The sequence below is a fragment of the Gnatocerus cornutus genome, chromosome 1 (genome assembly GCF_029298725.1).
Source record: "Gnatocerus cornutus isolate USDA-ARS CGAHR chromosome 1, icGnaCorn1.1, whole genome shotgun sequence".
Taxonomy (NCBI): domain Eukaryota; kingdom Metazoa; phylum Arthropoda; class Insecta; order Coleoptera; family Tenebrionidae; genus Gnatocerus; species Gnatocerus cornutus.
Genome location: NC_142233.1, coordinates 19079200 through 19101794, shown reverse-complemented (window position 1 = coordinate 19101794; position 22595 = coordinate 19079200). Strand labels below are relative to the sequence as shown.

General features: G+C 31.6%; 1 protein-coding gene across 7 annotated transcripts in view; it reads right to left on the bottom strand.

Annotated features, from left to right (window-relative positions):
* Mctp (multiple C2 domain and transmembrane region protein) overlaps positions 1-22595 on the bottom strand; it is a 126857-nt gene that overhangs the window by 16779 nt on the left and 87483 nt on the right. For all 7 annotated transcript variants that reach the window (XM_088049952.1, XM_088049951.1, XM_088049957.1 and 4 more), the window contains 2 exons: positions 14653-14822; positions 14438-14602 (listed from right to left, as the gene is read on the bottom strand). In XM_088049952.1, the coding sequence (XP_087906078.1) occupies positions 14438-14602; positions 14653-14822 (335 nt within the window). The remainder of the gene's footprint in view (positions 1-14437; positions 14603-14652; positions 14823-22595) is intronic.

Genomic DNA, 22595 nt, shown 5'->3' with positions numbered 1-22595 from the left:
TATCGTTTTATTAATATATAAACGTAGATATTGCACACATATTTAAAAAATATATTTTTTATGATGTTTAAACAAATATAAAATATATATTTAAATGCAATATTTTTTCTATATTTCATTTAGTATATTTATAAAATAATAAAAAATTTGACGGAAACGATGTTTAATACATATTTCAAATTACATATTTTCTCAATATTTAATGCTGCCTGGGCACGTACAAAATCCGTTTGGTTTTGTGGTAAACTTTTGAACAAATTACCTGAGTGCTTATGTAGGATGATTGAGATTAGTTATTTACCTGTAAATTGGATACAAAATGATTCTTTTAAAAACGGGGAAAACCATCTCTTTTTTCGACAATATTGTGATTGAATATTCCTAGAAAATTACTTATATCTTAGATTATTTAGATCAAAGGGATATTTGCCGACAAATCAAACACGAAAAAGTTATATGTATATTTTTAATAAAAAAATACAGCTTATGATGTAAAAATTAAAAAAGATACTCCTGTTTTAGCTTGTCAGATCAATTGATTTCGATAAAATGGCAAATCGACCGGGTTGAAAGAAGCCAAATTAAGTCTTTAATTCAAATTGAAAATTTGGTTAAAATCGAAAAACTCTATATCGAAATGTTCTGAGCAATGTTCAAATGTTCGAGCATTGGCAGTTGCAAATTTTTATATTATAACAGCAGACACTGGCCCTTCACAAAAAATTCAAAAAATAGTCTTTAATTCTTTACAAGAAGGAAAATGACGTTTATTAGTAATGAAATTTTATAATTAATTACGTATGTATAATTCTAGATATTTTTCGCCAAATTTTATATTCAAACTTTTTAGAAATATCTACATGTTGAAGCACTCCCAACTTTTTAACAAAAACAAAATTTGTTTTTTGAGGCAATTTGTATTCGTTAATATTGCAGGTTTGTATTGTAGGGAAACGCGGGGTAATGGGAGCTATCGGGTAATGGGAGCGATTGTAATTGAATGAAAAGTAGGCACATTTGCGCGATCGTAAGCACTCGACCGCTTCCGTCAACCATCGTCAAACTTCGCCCGAAAAACACGAGTCGTTAGCGCCATCCGTTAAGTCACGAAGAACGGTTGTGTGTTTTTCACACAATTTGCTTATAAAAAACTGCCGATTGCCAGCGCCAAGGTAAGCATGAAGGTATATTCTATATTTATTTTTTATTTGTGTTACAAATAGTTCATTGTATTAATAACTAAGATTTATTATATTTGTGATTAAAATATACTTTAATAATGAATGTAAAAGTTGCTAATTAAAAATTATAAAAATGTTAACAAATGTTGTTTTTATCAACAGTTTCCCTTAGTAGGCTCCCATTACCCTGTTTTCCCCTAAGTGCGCCACACGTTCAATATTATGTTCAAATGGTTTTTGTTTTTTACATTTTTTTTTCTATTTACGATCAGGTACTGTTTGTGGTAGTGTCTACCATTTACTTTGCATCTACAAAATCAATTTTTGAACCAAAATTTAAAGTTTAATTTTAAATTTGGCGCCGTAATTTTGGCGCGATCCACTGAGTTTAAAATTTTCTTTCGTAATAACTTATAACGAAAAGTCTGAAACCATCAGGTCGGGTAAAAATACCATTTCTCTTTGCTGTAAATATTTGGGGACAAATTCTTACTACTGTTGGCCGACCAAAACTGCCATAAATTATATCTGGACGTCTACAATCTAGCCTAAGGGGTATCCATTGTGATTGACAGCTGTCTGAAGGTCATATTTTGGGTCGCCTCCTCTTAAGATCAAGGCAACATTCTTAGGAGCTCGTCATTAAGTAACTTTCCTGCTTTTGCTTACAATTTTTTTCTACTCAGAAAAGCTTATACAACGATACGTTGAACTATTGAATGGTGTTATGCAACAAAGATCCAACCCACAAAAAAATTTTAATGTACTTCTTCGCGTTATTAAATCGACTAAAACTGTCACTGTTAAGCCTCATATGGACCAAAAATTCTTAAAGCTAATAGTCCAAGTGACGTGCTACATTAGTGTTACTGCAATTTTGCACCATAGATCTCTGTTTTTAGACGACAGTGGCTGGATCTTTGTTGCGTAACACTATTCAACTAGTCGATAAATTAGCTGGTCGCATGACTTTAAATTACATTCTATTCAATTGCAGTAGACTGACCAAGTAAATCGTGTTAACATTAATTTTTATTTCATTCAACTAGTCTTTTGGCCTAATGGCCAATAAGACGCGACTTCTACAATCGTTGAAAAATGACAATTTAGTTGAGTCATGCGAAAATGGTTTTAGTGACATTTTATACGAATGACCTTCATTATTTTCTAGCATACATTGAATTCAAAAAATAAAACCCAAAGAATCAAAAAAAATATCGAATGTGCAAAATTATAAAAAATCTTGAAAATACAACAACGCAAAGACGACAGAGATTACAAACATTTAAACGGGTTTAAGATATACAATAGATGAAAAGAATCTTCACAACACAAAAAAATGTAAAGACTGAATTAATTTCCAGAATTTCGAAACATGAATATCCAAATGATGAAAAAATTAAAAATTGTGGGATGATACAAGATACGGAAAATCCAAGACTATTTAATCTAAATTATACCAAAATCTAAATTTGCAGGTAGTTATGGTTAGAGAAATTGAAAGCGAAAATTTTTAGCAAACGATCGAAAGGGTACAAGAGCTACAGGATTTCTCAGAACTCGCAAAGGATCTCGTTAACCCCTTAACAATTCAAAAAATTACAAGGTTTCTATAAAAAAACAATTTGCAACTTACTTCAAATAGTGAACAATTTTACAGTGTCAAAATTGGAGATTGAAATTCAAATTGATGGAATCGGAAATCGAGTTCGAGCTATTTCTTGCAAAAGCTTGCAACGAGAGTGTAGGCAAATGTCAACAGAATTACATTTTCTTACTCTGGCAAAGTTGACGTCATATTTTTTTAAGCCTAGTGTAGATTTGAAAATTAATAATTAAAACGTTTGTGATTGGTAGCCTTTAAATTGGAACAACAATAAAGTCTAATACCAATGAGTTTAGGTTTTTATTTTAATTTTTAATAGGAAGTCCTTCAGTAATTCTGGAACACTCTGTATGAGAATTTGAAATTTTTAAATTATCTAGGAAACATATTTAGAAAATGTAGCCAATCCTGGTAGTTGTGGTGGATCAGCGGCTTGGAATTCACTTTGTTTTCTTTTTGCTATTCTCACACCAAATTTCCCGTCTTTACATGCTTTGCTTGTTTTGAATTAAACTTAAAACACAAACTGGCAGTTTACACATGGAGCTTGAAAAAACAGTGACAAAACGGCGACAAACAAGTAGGAACTTCTATTTCTGTCAACACGCCCAATTCTTTATTTTAATTCGCTTAATAATAATTGAGCAAATGAAAACTGTTCATTATCATAATCATTTTCGTTTTGGTTCCTTCTTATAGCCCTTGAAAAAGCACTGAAGATAAGCCTAGTGAAATAATCCTTTAATCCGCGCCTAGAACGAGCTATTTAAAACCATTCCGTTTCCGTCTGAAAAGTGATCCTTGAAAACCTCCGGAACATTTTCATTGAGCATCATAATTAAATCTCTTGCTTTATTTTCTTTTCTGCGTCGTCATGCACCAAGCAGTGTGTGGTTTAGGCGATGTTATAAATACTTAAAGCCACTTTTGAAAATGTTAGGCCCTTGAGAATTTCACCGAAATAAATGGAAATCTTTGTGTATCACTATGGAAATTGATCATTGAAAATTTAGTTAAATTGCTGGTAATTTTCTGGATTAAAATATTGCACAATGTAGACGTTTGTTGCTTTTAAAGGGTTGGATTAAACTGGATATGTTTGTACTGTATAAATCAGGTTTTGAAATCACGTGTAAACTCCTCGCTCTTTGGGTGGTTATTTACAATGCAAACCACCCACGGTTCGCTTACACAGGCTCTGGCTAGGCTACATTAAATGAAATCGATGAAATTGCTTTCTATGGGCTTCAACACCCATTTTAACTCTTTTCATGAGTTCTGAAATTAAATGAAATGACACATCAAAAACGAACACTTTTTAAAGTAGCAAAATATTGTAATTTTATAATAACTAAAGAGCTGATATGAAAATCTCTAGATAACGTGAGAATATGAATAATTCAAAGAAAAAAAGGCAGAGAGTACAAAAAATTAAAAAACACCGTCGTTGTGATAATTGTGTCTTTTGAATTTAAGAGGAGGAGACCCAAAATATGACCTTTAGAATCCCTTAGGCTAGATTGTAAACGACCGGATATAATTTATGGCAGTTTTGGTCGGCCAAGTGCAGTTGTACGTTATTACGAAAGAAAATTTTAAACTCAGTGGATCGCGCCAAAATTACGGCGCCAAATTTAAAATCTAACTTATAATTTTCTTTAAATTTTGGTTCAAAAATTGATTCTTTAGATGCGAAGTAAACGGTAGACACTACCACAAACGGTACCTGATCAAAAATAGAAAAAAAAATGTAAAAAACAAAAACCAATTTCTAAGAAATTTGAATATGAAATTTAGCGAAAAATATCTTGAATTATACGTACGTAATTAATTAGCACATTTCACTACTAAAAACCTCCTTTTTCCTTCTTGTAAAGAATTAAAGACTATTTTTTGAATTTTTTGTGAAGGGCCAGTGTCTGCTGTTATAATATAAAAATTTGCAACTGCCAATGCTCCAACATTTGAACATTGCTCAGAACATTTCGATATAGAGTTTTTCGATTTTAACCAAATTTTCAATTTGAATTAAAGACTTAATTTGGCTTCTTGCAACCGGATCGATTTGCCATTTTATCGAAATCAATTGATCTGACAAGCTGAAACAGAAGTATCTTTTTTAATTTTTACATCACAAGCTGTATTTTTTTATTAAAAATATACATATAAATTTTTCGTGTTTGATTTGTCGGCAAATATCCCTTAGATCTAAATAATCTAAGATATAAGTAATTTTCTAGGAATATTCAATCACAATATTGTCGAAACAAGAGATGGTTTTCCCCGTTTTTAAAAGAATCATTTTGTATCCAATTTACAGGTAAATAACTAATCTCAATCATCCTACATAAGCACTCAGGTAATTTGTTCAAAAGTTTACCACAAAACCAAACGGATTTTGTACGTGCCCAGGCAGCATTAAATATTGAGAAAATATGTAATTTGAAATATGTATTAAACATCGTTTCCGTCAGATTTTTTATTATTTTATAAATATACTAAATGAAATATAGAAAAAATATTGCATTTAAATATATATTCTATATTTGTTTAAACATCATAAAAAATATATTTTTTAAATATGTGTGCAATATCTACGTTTATATATTAATAAACAGTTGTAAACAGAATATAGCAAATTCAATTGTTTTACAATATTTATTAAATATTGTGAATAAATCATGCTAACAATATTATTTTTATTACATAAAATTGATATTTTATAAACATTGTAAAAATAATATTGTAAATTGGATATGTTTACAATATTTATTAAATATTGTGAATAAATCAGATTTACAATATAATTTTTTTTACATATACTTAATATTTCATAAATATTGTAAAATATATATTATATTTATAATATATGCAAAATATAATATTAATATTTTAAATATATAAAAATATTTGAATATTTCCTGAACATTAGAATCATATGTATTGCATATTTAATGCTACTCACAGTTAGGATGTTTTCGCTATTTTAGTTCACAAAAAGATAAAATTAGACACCTTATAACTTTTGAGTAATAAATGAAATAGAAATTAAAATCCGCTGAAAGACAGTATTTTGTTCAAACTCAGAATCCTGAAAATGTTAGAATCTTAAAATTTTTAGTTTGCTTATGTACATTTTCTAAAGGCAATAACATAATAATTTCCTGAAGGTAAATTAAATCTTCAAAATATTTGAAAGATTAATTTAATTAAATTATTGTGTAAACCGGTCCATAATTACATAAGTGATATTTTAATTAATTATACTTATTCAAATGAATGGTGTCTTTCAACATATCCAACTCTATATTGTTTGTTTTTTTTATATTCCCTACTTTTTTTTGCACATTAAGTTAGTCTTACTCTAAACGTGAGAATGTCAACTGGCTTCTGATTAGCAAAGTGATTTTGTGTGATATTCAAAAAAATGTGGCGTCCAGTCGAGGATCAAGTAGAAAATAGTGACATCGACGTCGAAACAGTTAGCTGTGAGGAAGACAACGCCAACGCAGCACATGTGTCGGTGAAGAAGATGCTACAAGAAATTTTCAAGAAAAAAGACGCCACAATTTTCTAAGCAACGACGCGAAGGAGATAATTAAAAGTGTTTTCCAATTTTTCGTGGAAGAAAACAAAGGTGACGAAAGAGGGATAATAAAAAAAACATCATTGGCGACACAAGTTGCTTCTTCAACAGTGCAAAAAATTGTGAGGAATGAAATTCAAACTCGGAAGGTGCGCTCAGATTCTGGAGTATTTCGGACTTTAGATGATGTAAAAGATGCCGAAATGATTCGTTTCTAGCTGGAAAAACAGTGTTGCGCATGTAATAAAGATTGAAGATAATTATAGAAAAAATCATCATCAAGAATTAATAATTAGTTTGAATGACGACGACGATTCCAGTGAAATGGAATTTGATTAATTTGTCTATTTGTTAGTTAATAAATTGTATATATTTAATTAGTTAATAAATTATCTCGTAATTTGTTGTTGATTTTTACATATTTTTTTATTGGTACAAAAATAAAATTAATATGATATGAATCCTCTTAATTTTGAATTTACAGCAGTTCCACACGAACTGAACCTGACACATAAAAACTAAAACATCTTGCAGAAACATAATTTTGTTAAAAATCGAATATATAAATCTTAAATTAACCAAAACCATGAATGGTTGAATTGTTTGCTTCTTGATACTTTAAATAACCACCTTCTTTTAACTACACTTTCGTTCATCTATTTTATTTAAATTTTTCGCTTAACTTCACTTAATTTTTTTTCACTCAAAATATAAATTCCAAGCAATTAAAATTAGTGGACAAATCAGTTTGAACTATTTACTTAACACATCAGATACTGAATACATAAAAAGTAATTTTATAATTTGTTTTTGAATTAAAACTTTGTTAACAAAATTTGTCACACCCGTGACAATATTTTAACAAAAGTTGGCAAAACTGGTTGAAATCTGTAGAGTTAAAAATTGATAATTTGAATACAAAGTAACAAATTGATAATGCAGTTTTTGCACTAATTAAAGTTAAAAAATATATTAGAGAAATACTGAAAATAAATGTCACGGGTGTGACAATTGTTAGATCGGACTTTCCAAATTTGATGATTTAAGGCTTAAACATGTTCACACAGTTGGTTTTAACAACTCCTATTAAAATGCTCACATGTTAAAACAACTCTGGATGGTATGGGAGGCACAAATAAACGTATCGTTCACAGAAAGGTAATCAACAATTCTGCCAAGGATTTCTTCTTGAAAGCAAAAAATCAATTAATAATATAAATATTTTGTATACTGGTGAATTCAAAGTCAAAATATCTGAATCAACTAAGTAAAAATATTCAAGCAATCAATACCAAATATCCAACAATATCTCATATTTTGTCCAAATAAAGAAGTTAGTTTACGGTGGATGTAGGTATGTCTAGCGGATATAAGTACACTCGACTAATTTGTGAAACCGAAACTGGGGGCTGTGGGCGCCTTCGCCTGTGTAAAATATAACTTACTATGTTCAAAATGTTACAAGCACTAACAAAATTAGTCTTTCTGCTACATTATTTTCATTTTTTTGCAACGTTTATTTAACAAGTTTTGCTTTGTCACGCCCGTTACAAATGTATGTCACACCCGTTACAGTTTTCTAAAAAATACAGTGCACAATTGAATTGGTTATTCTAATTGCAAAGAGGCTTAAAGTGTGTGCCTATAGTTCATATATTTGTGTACTAAAGGAGAAGGAATCTGACTTTTGTGATTCGCAGAAATATAGAAAAATGTTATTAAAAACAATAAATTTAATTTGTACGCGTCACACCCGTGACACCACAAATTAATTTGCTGCTCTATGATCTGCAATCGTAACTTAACAAATTTTATTTAGATAATTTGCAGCACTTTAACCTACCTGATAACAGTGTACTTCTGCTTGAAAAAGCTCTTAATCGTAAATAAATTAAAAAAATGTTGTTGCTGTTTAGCAAATGCGATCCTAACAATTTAATGTATTTTTGACAGCTTAAACCAGTAGAAATAAATACCTAAATTTATGGGCCCCCAACCGCACCGTCGTAAAAACCCTTAAAAGTCAAGTCATCTGAGCAGGTCAGCGCCACATTATCTTGACGGCTGCTATACCTGCCCCGGCGAGGCCCTCAAAATGTTTTCCGATGTTATTTGAAAATAAGCAATGGGATGGTGCATTATTTTTGGACGCAATTGTACTTGCAAAGGGCGACCGCCTTAAGGGTCTACGAGCCTGCCCGAAAATTTCTGTTTGAAAAGTATGCAACTTTAACAACACCTTTGATTGACAGCTGCCAAAAGGGATTACCGAGGATTTGGTAATGAGGGGATCATAAACTTTATGGAAACGGTCGCTTGACCTGCACATTTCCTAAGAAACCCAGCGGTTGGAACAATAAATTCGTGTTGGACCAAAGATGAGTTAAAATATCAGGATTTGAGTTTCTCTGCGTTTTGAGCTTGTGAAATTTCTGGTTACAGTAGACAAAAATTTTACGGGCGTAATTTTTTTTTTCAATAAATGGAAAATGTATGTATAAAATCCGCAAATTTCCAGTTCCAATAGTACGTAATGGAAGAATGTTTTTTTAATTGAAAAATGTAATTTTCGTAAATGTGATCCAAAATTTTTCCTCACTGGTCGCCGGGGAAATTTTAAAATTACTTATTATTTTATTATTTTTATTTGAGAAAAACGCATTTAATTTTTTTTTAACCAAACTTTTCCTGACACATGAGTTTTTGGACCTTTTCGACTCTGTTGTTTTCTGTGATTTAAAAATTAACTCTAATAATACATCCCACTAATCAATAAAAATTAAGCCAGAACCACTCAGGAAAAGCAAAATTGGCGTTTAATGTTATTATGCAAAAAAATTTTAATTGTACGAATTTTACATAATAATCCTCGTCTCTAATAAGTTAATCATTACCTGCTACCGGTGGATTTTATACGTTACCAATAAGACAATTTGCTTTCAAATATGTGGAAGCTAACACCATAATTTTCATTTCAAGAAAAGACTGTAAAACCCAAAACTTCAAATCATCCAAAAGCAATTAAAAATGTATTTCGGAAAACCTATAAATAAATACCTTGAAAAAATATTTAAATTCTTTCAATTTTTGGATACCTGTGTTTTTTACTGTGCTCGACTTGTAAATCAATGTACTTTTTAAAATTTCTAGAGTTTTATCGATTAAAGTTGGTCAGTTGCTTTTATCAAACTTGCGCGTCAGCAGTTTTTGACGAAATTTGGTGTTTGGGAATAAATTGTGTTTTTGATAATTTTTGTCAACACCAAGATTTGAGCCAACAATTTAATTAAAAAACGGTGATGAAAAATATTAGGAATAGTTCCGAAAGTGAAAATGTAAAAAGCGGTTTTTAGTCAGAGTTATCGGATAAAGTTTTTGAAAATAAAAAATGTTCCCAATAATACTCATTTTATAATTGCGGAAAAAAGGTCTTTTAGTTTAAAACTGGAAAATTCAAAATGTAAAATTAATGCGTAAATAACTGGATTTTGTGTGAAAAACTGTGAATTATACCGAGTCCGGCAACAGTAATAATCATCCTCAAAATCGTTTTTAATTTCAAAAATATATATTTGCAATTTTGCATTCGCTTTATCAAGCTTAACAATCTAAAGCAAAAATTTGCTATGCGTTAGAAGAGTAATTTTTAGCGATGTTTGAGTTTTTGCGTAAATACTCGCGAATTGTTTTTTAACATAACTGTGACCAGCTTCATCTTAAATTTAATGTAACTTGTGCAATTTGAGCATAAATTACTGTTTTAACAAGTTAGTTTTCAAAACTATGACGGACAGTGGCAAACTACATCAAATTTTTACAAGTCACTTCAATTTTGATTAACGTTGATTGTTGCACCTTTTGGACACTAAATAGAAATAGTTAATTATTTACATTGAAAAATAAGAACTTAGGGCCCGATTTCAAATCAGTGGCGCAAAATTGCGTTGACGCAATTGAAGATACCTTTGCTCCCTACCATACTACCATCGCTAAAGAATCATTTACAATGTCAGGATTAATATGAAGGTTTACTGCCTTAATTACTATGTATTATCATTTTGTACAGAGAATTAAAAAAGAGATACTTTGTTCAACTTAGCTCAACTTTACCTCAATTATTCGGACACAGTGTTTTCGCAAGAGCTTTTTCAATGAATAAACAATAATTTTACACAATACAATAATTTACACATTATTAGGTTTACCCAAAAAAAACAATTTCACGTTATTGAGTTTTGAAAAATAACTTCTTACTATACTTACTGTTAAAACAGCATTTTTTCTAAAATTTTAAACACAATTTGCATACAATAAAGAAAACAATTGAAATATTTTTAATACATTTATATTAAAAAAATATATATATTGAATGGTTCCAAAAACTCTCAACAAATAGATAAAAATTACACTTTTACGGCGTCGCGACGCCAAAACTATCGGTAATGAAGAACAAGTTTTTGCGTCATCTTCTAGAGCTTCTTCAATTATCTATTAGCGTATGTAAATTTTTTAAATTTTACCTCTAAATTTTGGGGGTGATCACAAATGTTGCCGGGCCCTGTATCAGAGATAATAAAATATTATTTCTCAATACACTTGCTACAAGTGTCTTCGATGTTTGTTGCCGAGAGCGGCCAGATGGGTCTTTACCTGCTTTTACCCGATAGCAGTTTATTACAATTGGGCGGAACGTCAGTGACCCCCTAGTGAGCGGTCGTAAATCATGAGATTTGCATAAGATGATTTGCGTTAGTTGTACTGTTGGTTGCCTATTTTTGATTTGTTTTTTTATTAATAACTTCAAAATTATAGCATAATGACAAAAACAAAAATGTCACCTCCATAGAGGTTTTAATTCTCCACATGTTGGTATTTTTTTTAACTTCGTAGGTTGCTTCATATTCCTTAAAAACGAAAAATGGGAATTTCAGTTTTTTATTAATTAAAGTCAAATTTTTCACTTTTTCAAAATTCGAAGATGTCACCTCCATAGCTCTACCTGAGACGCATACATACAGAGGTCGAGCGATTTTTCAAAGTCCAAAATGCGCTTCAAAAACGAAAAATCGTAAGCCATATACCGGGTATATGCGTAGCGTAGACCCTTAAATGAACAATGGATTAAGGTTCAAGTGAACCCACAAATAATGACATTCTCCTACGAGAGATGGCGCAATTTAAAATGTAAATGTTACAGTTTAATTTGGTTTTTTATAATTTTATTTGTTTTACCATGGTGCTCTTGTGGAGTACTACTATTGATCAATAGGATGCGCTGTTTTGGGAATGAGGTACAGTGGAGTTAGGTAGAATTTTATGCACGAATTTAAAGTAGAGATTCTACAATATACTCACATAAAAGAACAGAAATATAAAAAATAATTTTCGGATTTTCACGCAAAACATGTTATTTTATCCATATTTTTACGCGTTAGAATATGCCATAAATTATATTACAACTCCAAAAGCAGCTCTATTAAATATTAGTTTTTCATAATAATTATTATTGTTATAATATTAATTTTTAATTTTTTGAAATTTTTTTCGGCTCTTTGTAACTTAACATGTTTTACGTTCGAACCCTTTAATTAAAGATTTTTCCTACAGGTATCTAAGAATTTTAATTTCATAACATAAAAGTACACCACACACTATGATATTAAACATATTAATTTTTATACTTCTTTAATAATTTTTTTTACATTTTTACATTCATACATAGAGAGTCAACGTTTTGTAAAATATAATAAAATATAAAATATAAACTTCATTGTTGCTAACAACAATTATTTTCTTTTTTTGATGTTTTTGAAAATATTGGTGTTTTTTTTAATGTACTTTTAGAAATTTTGTCGTAGACATCGTTTCACATATTTTCACAATTCATCAGCCTATAAATGCAAAAACAAAAGTGTTGATTCACACATTAATAATAATAGTTAGTTTCTTTGTTAATCTTAGAAAGTCATTTGACATTTCAGTGTATTATTTGATTCAAATACATTATAACAAGTATAAAAAAACAAGAATTTTATATATTCTTTAGAAACCACATTTTTCTCCTTGTTGCTTTTTCATATGGCTAAATTAATTTTTTATTGGATAAATCAGAACATAATACATGATCCGGCAACACTTATGGACACCCTCAAAATCGTCTTTCAATTTCAAAGATAAAAATTTGCAAATTTACATAAAATCTGACGCAAAAATTGTTTTTTATCACCGTTAGTTTGGCGTCGCAACCTGTAATAATGTTTAGCGATTTTTGAGTTGTGTTGAGTAATTCAAATTCTATTCAGCATAACTGCGATAAAAATTTATCAATTTTTATTTTAATCTAATACAAATTGTGTTTCAAATTTAAAAAATACCCATCAACTTTGTTTTGAAAATCATGACGGGGTAATTGAAAACTACATTTATTGTAAGAAGGTCAATTTCAATTAACGCGGGCGTGTTTAATTTTTCTGGACCCTAGAAATTGTTAATTAACATCAAAAAGACCACAATTTAATTTTACGATTTAAAGTGAACTAAAGGGTTGATGACATTTGTGATACAAGATGTTGACATTTGGTATAAAAGTAGTTTCCAATTTTGACTATAAATTTGAAAACTAACTTGATAAAACATTTGTTTCTCATCAAACTTTGAAAACAATTTGCATAAATTACGACTAAGATATTAAAAAAAAAATCAAAGATTGGTTCCACAAACTCTCACAAATCGCTAAAAATTACATTTTTAAAGCGAGCGTCGCAGCCGCCAAAACTATTAGCTAGATTTTTGTGCATCTTGCACAATATTATGAAGGGAAGAAATACAAACAGTAGCAACTTTAAATAAGTTTTTGTCTCTGTCAACACAGGCATCTTTGGGCTAAAAATAAACCTCCAGTCGAACATATAATTTTTTCTGCATTTCGTAAGAACAAGCCTTATAGAGTATTTTAATGGGCAATTGTATGAATCACACAGCGTGTTTGATGCAGTTTTTTGCCCGTAAGAAAGGAATCTATCAACAAGGCGACGAAAGCGCATTCTATTATAAGATAGAAAAAATAATTTGAATTATTTCCAGGCCGTTTGGGGACACCACTTCCTATAGCATAGTTTTTGATCGAAATGTGTTATAGTATCCCAGCTTTAATTATTTTTTTTTCCGACTATTCTGTGCTACAAAGTGTATTTGATTGATCCTAATTTATGGTAAATATATGAGAGAAATATTTAAATAACTTGTATATTGGAAAAAAAAAGAAATTATGGTAGATATTAACGAAAGTTTTCAAAAAACACGCATTTCTTAAAAACTGTAAATTCAAAAATTATAAAAAATATCCCACATTTTTCTGAGTCTACAAGACAAGTCATATTAAAATTTGAAGTAAATCTAACCACCAGTTTAAAAGAAAACAGCTAAAAAGTACCTAAAAACTAAGTTTCTTGAAATTATCTTCCAAACCGCAGGACAGATTTTTTTTAAATTTTATGTGATGGTTTAGAATAAAATTTTATTTTTGAATTTACCGTTTTTGAGATAGGAGGTACACTTGAACCTTAAGTTTACAGCTTGTGGTTAACTTCTAATAGTTGGTCATAAATTCAGAGAATTCAGACAAAATTTCAATCCAGAATTTTAAAATTGCCATAACTCATTTATTTATAAATAAATAGAACGCTGTTTTCGCATATCAATTCACTATTTTTAATTTTTCTGTTAGTTACGGCTGTACTGGAAATTAGGGTCGCTGAGAAGAAACATCAAATTAATTTTTAGGTGATTAAACATCTTTTTTAAACTTTTGCTCCGGATAATGGACATGTCATTCGTTTTTATTTTATATCGATATCTTTCATAGTAACGAAGATATCGTAGTTTGAAATTAGCATTGAATCTCCGTAAGAGCAAAACAGGTCGCCTCCTCTAAACAAAAACTTAAAACTGCAAAAGCCCATTAGTCTTTTCCATCTGGGATCTGAACCGGTTTGTTCGAAAATGTAAATTGTGTAGGCATTATGTAATTAACTTATTTAGAGACAGAAATAACAAAAATCCTACCTGTTCTTTGTCTTCTTGACTTTTAGGATATAAAGTAACTGTTAACAGAATATCCCCCAACGCCGCATCTGGCCTATCAGGATCTTGTAACGTCAGTGTAATCTCAGTAGTTCGCCCCAAATCCAAGGCAGTAAGATCCAAACTCGCCGCCCCCATGAAATCATCCTTCCCAAAAAACTCTATTGTTGCATATATCGATTTTGTTATTAACTTACTTGTAGTCCCCAGTCATAGTCGAACACTTTCATCTGAATAGGAATAAATGGATCTTCGATGGGTACAGTAAAACTCTCGTCCCATGTTGGATTCAAATCTCTATATACAGTCCTCGATTTGTAGATCAATCTGCCTCCAGATTTAAATTTCACGTATGGATCACTGAGACCTGAAAGGGTTTAAAATGCAGTTTTTATTGTCTATGATAAAAAACTTATTACCGGTACATAAACTCCTAATTAAATTATTATTTATTACCGATACCTCGGGAGAGATAAAAAAGAACACAAAATGTTGCATTTTGTTCAAATAATAGAACAAGCTCTGTGGAATAAAATACCGTCGAATTATTATGTGGTGACATTTAAGTGCAAGTTATTCGAAAAGATTATCTGTGTTGTCCTTTGTGTTGTTAAAGCTAAACAAAATTACCTTTGCTCCTCGAAGAGAACCCTTGGAATTCAGGTTTAATTGCAAAAAGTAAGAAATTACAGTTAAGATTCGTTTCAAGTTTCTTAGAAAAGATTGCGGCAAAAAGGTTTTGAAGTAAGATTTTTGCAGTATTACAAAGTGCGACTTTGAGTGTTGTTTGTGTTAGACTCTGTGAAAATTATGTCCCGTCTCCTATGAAATTTTACAGAAAATAGAACAAAAGTTAAGCGAGTTTCACTTCTTTTTTTAATTATCTTGCAGCTGTGAGTTGTTATAGAAGTTTAAGAACTTGGAAGAAAAGTATAATACTGAACGAGCTTAAAATCTGACCGAGTGGACTAATCTCGCGAGTACTGAAAGGGAGCAGTATTTTTCCTCGAAACTCCCCCAAGAAATATTCAGACGACTGCGGCTTCTATAGATGTGCAAATAAAAGATTTCCCTGAAGTTGTTATGAAAATGATGTTTTTCATTGTAATAAATCAAAAAAATGTGATTACTTTTACAAAATTATTGTCATACAATTATTGTGAGAATTTAACTCCAATAGATTCGACCAATCGGAGACATTTATTTTTTCAAATCAACCAATCACAACAAACTTTTTCTGGAAATTTCACTAGTGACATTTCTGTCACAGTTCAATGGGGAAAAACCACGCAATCTGTCAGTTCGTTAAATTCTCATGACGAATATAACGAGTGAGCTCAGAATTGTCGACAGGCGAGTAGTTTTTTCGACGATCAATTGCAAAATTGGTGATTTTGTGGATTTCGAACTCTTCTTTGCGAATCCAAGCTAGAAAACGGCGAAAATCAACAAGAAATCGTCGTTTAGCAACAAAATAAGCGGATTTCTCTAAGAATTTTGATGATTTCGTGCATATTTCAGCCGTTTTCTTGCAATTTAGCCGTTGAGTCTTGATAAAAATTGGTGGTTTTGTAGATTTCGAGCTCTTCTTTGCGAATCCAAGCCAGACAACGGCAAAAATAAGCGAGAAATCGTCGTTTAGCATCGAAATAAGCGGATTTCTCTAAGAATTTTGATGATTTCGTGCAGATTTCTGCTGTTTTCTTGCAATTCAGCCGTTGAATCTTGATAAAAATTGGTGATTTTGTAGATTTCGAGCTCCTCTTTGCGAATCCAAGCCAAAAAACGGCAATAATCAGCGAGAAATCGTCGTTTAGCATCAAAATAAGCGGATTTCTCTAAGAATTTTGATGATTTCGTGCAGATTTCTTGCAATTCAGCCGTTGAATCTTGATAAAAATTGGTGGTTTTGTAGATTTTGAGCTCTTCTTTGCGAATCCAAGCCCGACAACGACGAAAATCAGCGAGAAATCGTCGTTTAGCATCGAAATAAGCGGATTTCTCTAAGAATTTTGATGATTTCGTGCAGATTTCTGCTGTTTTCTTGCAATTCAGCCGTTGAATCTTAATAAAAATTGGTGGTTTTGTAGATTTCGAGCTCCTCTTTGCGAATCCAAGCCAAAAAACGGCAATAATCAGCGAGAAATCGTCGTTTAGCATCAAAATAAGCGGATTTCTCTAAGAATTTTGATGATTTCGTGCAGATTTCTTGCAATTCAGCCGTTGAATATTGATAAAAATTGGTGGTTTTGTAAATTTCGAGCTCTTCTTTGCGAATCCAAGCCAGACAACGGCGAAAATCAGCGAGAAATCGTCGTTTAGCATCGAAATAAGCGGATTTCTCTAAGAATTTTGATGATTTCGTGCGATTTCTGCTGTTTTCTTGCAATTCAGCCGTTGAATCTTAATAAAAATTGGTGGTTTTGTAGATTTTGAGCTTTTCTTTGCGAATCCAAGCTAGAAAACGGCGAAAATCAGCGAGAAATCGTCGTTTAGCAACAAAATAAGCGGATTTCTCTAAGAATTTTGATAATTTCGTGCATATTTCAACTGTTTTCTTGCAATTCAGCCGTTGAATCTTAATAAAAATTGATGGTTTTGTAGATTTCGAGCTCTTCTTTGCAAATCCAAGCCAGAAAACGGCGAAAATCAGCGAGAAATCGTCGTTTAGCATCGAAATAAGCGGATTTCTCTAAGAATTTTGATGATTTCGTGCAGATTTCTGCTGTTTTCTTGCAATTTAGCCGTTGAATCTTGATAAAAATTGGTGATTTTGTAGATTTCGAGCTCCTTTTTCCAAATCTAAGCCAGAAAACGGCAATAATCAGCGAGAAATCGTCGTTTAGCATCAAAATAAGCGGATTTCTCTAAGAATTTTGATGATTTCGTGCAGATTTCTTGCAATTCAGCCGTTGAATCTTGATAAAAATTGGTGGTTTTGTAGATTTCGAGCTTTTCATTGCGAATCCAAGCCAGAAAACGGCGAAAATCAGCGAAAAATCGTTGTTTAGCATCGAAATAAGCGGATTTCTCTAAGAATTTTGATGATTTCGTGCAGAATTCTGCTGTTTTCTTGCAATTCAGCCGTTGAATCTTGAAAAAAATTGGTGGTTTTGTAAATTTCGAGTTCTTCTTTGCGAATCCAAGCCAGAAAACGGCGAAAATCGGCAAGAAATCGACGTTTAGCATCGAAATAAGCGGATTTCTCTAAGAATTTTGATGACTTCGTGCAGATTTCTGCTGTTTTCTGGAAATTCAGCCGTTGAATCTTAATAAAAATTGGTGGTTTTGTAGATTTCGAGCTTTTCATTGCGAATCCAAGCCAGAAAACGGCGAAAATCAGCGAGAAATCGTCGTTTAGCATCGAAATAAGCGGATTTCTCTAAGAATTTTGATGATTTCGTGCAGATTTCTGCTGTTTTCTTGCAATTCAGCCGTTGAATCTTAATAAAAATTGGTGATTTTGTAGATTTCAAGCTCCTTTTTCCGAATCCAAGGCAGAAAACGGCAATAATCAGCGAGAAATCGTCGTTTAGCATCAAAATAAGCGGATTTCTCTAAGAATTTTGATGATTTCGTGCAGATTTCTTGCAATTCAGCCGTTGAATCTTGAAAAAAATTGGTGGTTTTGTAAATTTCGAGTTCTTCTTTGCGAATCCAAGCCAGAAAACGGCGAAAATCGGCAAGAAATCGACGTTTAGCATCGAAATAAGCGGATTTCTCTAAGAATTTTGATGACTTCGTGCAGATTTCTGCTGTTTTCTGGAAATTCAGCCGTTGAATCTTAATAAAAATTGGTGGTTTTGTAGATTTCGAGCTTTTCATTGCGAATCCAAGCCAGAAAACGGCGAAAATCAGCGAAAAATCGTCGTTTAGCATCGAAATAAGCGGATTTCTCTAAGAATTTTGATGATTTCGTGCAGATTTCTGCTGTTTTCTTGCAATTCAGCCGTTCAATCTTGATAAAAATTGATGGTTTTGTAGATTTCGAGCTCTTCTTTGCAAATCCAAGCCAGAAAACGGCGAAAATCAGCGAGAAATCGTCGTTTAGCATCGAAATAAGCGAATTTCTCTAAGAATTTTGATGATTTCGTGCAGATTTCTGCTGTTTTCTTGCAATTCAGCCGTTGAGTCTTAATAAAAATTGGTGGTTTTGTAGATTTCGAGCTCTTCTTTGCAAATCCAAGCCAGAAAACGGCGAAAATCAGCGAGAAATCGTCGTTTAGCATCGAAATAAGCGAATTTCTCTAAGAATTTTGATGATTTCGTGCAGATTTCTGCTGTTTTCTTGCAATTCAGCCGTTGAATCTTAATAAAAATTGGTGGTTTTGTAGATTTCGAGCTTTTCTTTGCGAATCCAAGCCAGAAAACGGCGAAAATCGGCAAGAAATCGACGTTTAGCATCGAAATAAGCGAATTTCTCTAAGAATTTTGATGATTTCGTGCAGATTTCTGCTGTTTTCTTGCAATTCAGCCGTTGAATCTTAATAAAAATTGGTGGTTTTGTAGATTTCGAGCTTTTCATTGCGAATCCAAGCCAGAAAACGGCGAAAATCAGCGAAAAATCGTCGTTTAGCATCGAAATAAGCGGATTTCTCTAAGAATTTTGATGATTTCGTGCAGATTTCTGCTGTTTTCTTGCAATTCAGCGGTTCAATCTTGATAAAAATTGATGGTTTTGTAGATTTCGAGCTCTTCTTTGCAAATCCAAGCCAGAAAACGGCGAAAATCAGCGAGAAATCGTCGTTTAGCATCGAAATAAGCGAATTTCTCTAAGAATTTTGATGATTTCGTGCAGATTTCTGCTGTTTTCTTGCAATTCAGCCGTTGAGTCTTAATAAAAATTGGTGGTTTTGTAGATTTCGAGCTCTTCTTTGCAAATCCAAGCCAGAAAACGGCGAAAATCAGCGAGAAATCGTCGTTTAGCATCGAAATAAGCGAATTTCTCTAAGAATTTTGATGATTTCGTGCAGATTTCTGCTGTTTTCTTGCAATTCAGCCGTTGAATCTTAATAAAAATTGGTGGTTTTGTAGATTTCGAGCTTTTCTTTGCGAATCCAAGCCAGAAAACGGCGAAAATCGGCGAGAAATCGTCGTTTAGCATCAAAATAAGCGGATTTCTCTAAGAATTTTGATGATTTCGTGCAGATTTCTGCTGTTTTCTTGCAATTCAGCCGTTGAATCTTAATAAAAATTGGTGGTTTTGTAGATTTAGAGCTTTTCTTTGCGAATCCAAGCCAGAAAACGGCGAAAATCGGCGAGAAATCGTCGTTTAGCATCAAAATAAGCGGATTTCTCTAAGAATTTTGATGATTTCGTGCAGATTTCTGCTGTTTTCTTGCAATTCAGCCGTTGAATCTTAATAAAAATTGGTGGTTTTGTAGATTTCGAGCTTTTCGTTGCGAATCCAAGCCAGAAAACGGCGAAAATCGGCGAGAAATCGTCGTTTAGCATCGAAATAAATTTTTTCAAATAAACCAATCACAGCAAACTTTTTTCGCTTCGCTGAATCGTGCCAATTGATCGTCGAAACAAACTACTCGTCTGTCGGAAAAAATTCCGACAATTTCGAGCTCACTCGATATATTACTTATGAAAATATTTTGTAGCTAAGTAATGAATAAAATTATGAAGTTGTTCTGTTGTAGTCTGTTTCAGTTTTCGAAAATTAAACCGAAATTTGTCGGTGTCCGCAAATAAAATGTGTAAAATAAAACATAAAATGTGTTTTAAAGGTTTCATAATTCTTTTTGCAACAAAAGAAATAAAAAAAAACAACTTAACTGAAGTTTCGTTTATTGATTCCAGAACAGAAATAACAATTATCTCAAATCAAAACATTGAAAGATATTTACGGTAACTAACCACACAGATATTAGCTCTCTAATAATAATAATTAAATAATAGTGCCCAATTATGTTATGACAGGATAATTGAAACTGTATACTCGTCCGCCGCATCCACCAATTTTACACATTGACGCTTATCGATCCTTCAAAGGGTTTCTAATTGTAAATTTAAATTAATTGAAGTGTAACACCATCCCCTATTTTATAAGACCATTATTAAGCGAAATTATGTCGGCATCAAGGATATAATAAATAATTAGAGTCTTAACGATTATAAATTTTGAAAACGAGCCGAAGATCTATAAACACCAGCTCAGGATAACAATTTAGAAGCTTTTCTTTAAAGCTGCTCATAAAAAAATCGTTTTATTTCTTCCTGTTCCAAACATTTCACTTTAATTGATAATGATGAAAATGGTGGAATTTATCATCTGTCGGAAATGCTTTTTTGTTTCTTAAGTCAGCAGGTGAAGTTTATGTAATTCTGACATTTTATCGGGAAAAGTTTCCACGAGAAGAGAGAGATTTATATTGGAACATTTGACGGGGTTGATTAAACATAACAGTGGCGTTTCATGCAATGTACTTTACGACTCTACTTTTTTTAAATTATGTATTATTATAAAGAATGCTGTCTTTTGCAGGAGTTTTATGAATTATAGGAATATAATTTTCTCTTCGTGAGTAAAATAACTTTTCCGACGGCCGTTTATTAATGTCTAAATTAACAACAAATTCATTTTCAAAAATTGAACGTTAATGTGCGTCATTAATCAACCTAGTGAAACAAATAACTATTAATGTTAAGTCATTGTGAAATTTTGTTGTATTATGGTCTACCTATCTCAATTTCTTATCCAAAAAATTCATTAAAATTTATATGAATTTGATAAGAGATGTCAAAATTACACAAAATGTACATATCTTAATGCTTTTGAATCAAGTTACATATGAATACGTACTTACTGGTTCCATTTAAAGTTCGTCAAGGTCTTATAGTTATGTGAATCACACTGTATCATCATTCTCTTTCACCTAATAAACTAATAACACTAGTCAACAAGGTTTGTACTGGAAAAGCGGAAAATTATTTGTAAAATAGATTCTAAATCTAAAGTTCATTTTGCTCCATCAAGTCCGGATTTAGAGATTCTGAAGTAATGTAAACTATTTTTTCGAATTTGCAACCTTTTTTTTAATAAAAAAATTGAATTTTCCAATTCTAAGAGTTTTCGTGTTTCACGATTGGTAATGGTTTTGTAACCACAACTAGGCACTTGATTTTCAAATTCAATTTAAAATTTGACATTTATTGAGTCACTGACGTAACGTAACCTAACCTCACAACCTGCATTCACATCTATTATATTTAGGTACATATATTGTTGGCCGCAAAGGACAATTCAATTATATTGATACATTTTTTATTCACGCAGCAATTTATTAAACACGAATCGTAAAATCCGTAATGTGAAACTGACCAAAAACTTGACAGGAAACAGGTGACAGCCAGACTAATTAGTTCTGCCAACTCTTTAAAAACAAAATTTCCTACTTTGAGTTCTCTTATAGATTGAGTACTCTAATGGACCTATTAAAGCGGCAAATTCGAAAAAGATTTTTGTATGCTTCAGTATAAGTTTTTTCTAAAATTTGTTGACTAGTGTAATAAGACAACATATCCGTTTGGTCACAGCGCATTTCACTCCCTTACTGAACCGGTTTTCATGTCTTGGTGTCTCTTTTAACGACTATTAAGTACACTTTCCCAGTTTTGATTGGATTACCAAGTTTAATTCCTCTTAAGCAGGCGAGAAGCGATCATTCGATGTAGATGCGAACTCATCAAGTGGAAAATTGAGTGGAAAAGCCAAAGGCAAAACTTCAAATCTAATTTACTCAACGTATAAACAAGTTGTGAAACTAACAATTATTGCAACAGATTTCGTTTGAGAGTTTTAGCACTCTAAAGCAGATATAAATATTAAAATTGAAGTGCCTTCAGCTGTTGGATTATTCAGGGATGGAGCTTACGTTGAAAATGTGTTACGATTTATAAATATTTAAGGCATGAAATCCGATAAATTTTTTCCTTCCAAATGAGAATGAAAATGCAATTTATTTTTTATACATTACTTGACGTTTTCAGGGTCGTTTTCCAATTTATTATTATTGCTAGTGTTCGCCAAATAGTTAGACTACTACATATTTATTATATACTTATTTATATTGTCTGTCAAATAATGTAAAGTCCTTTTTTTATTAAAAAACCACCAACACCGCACTCTCCC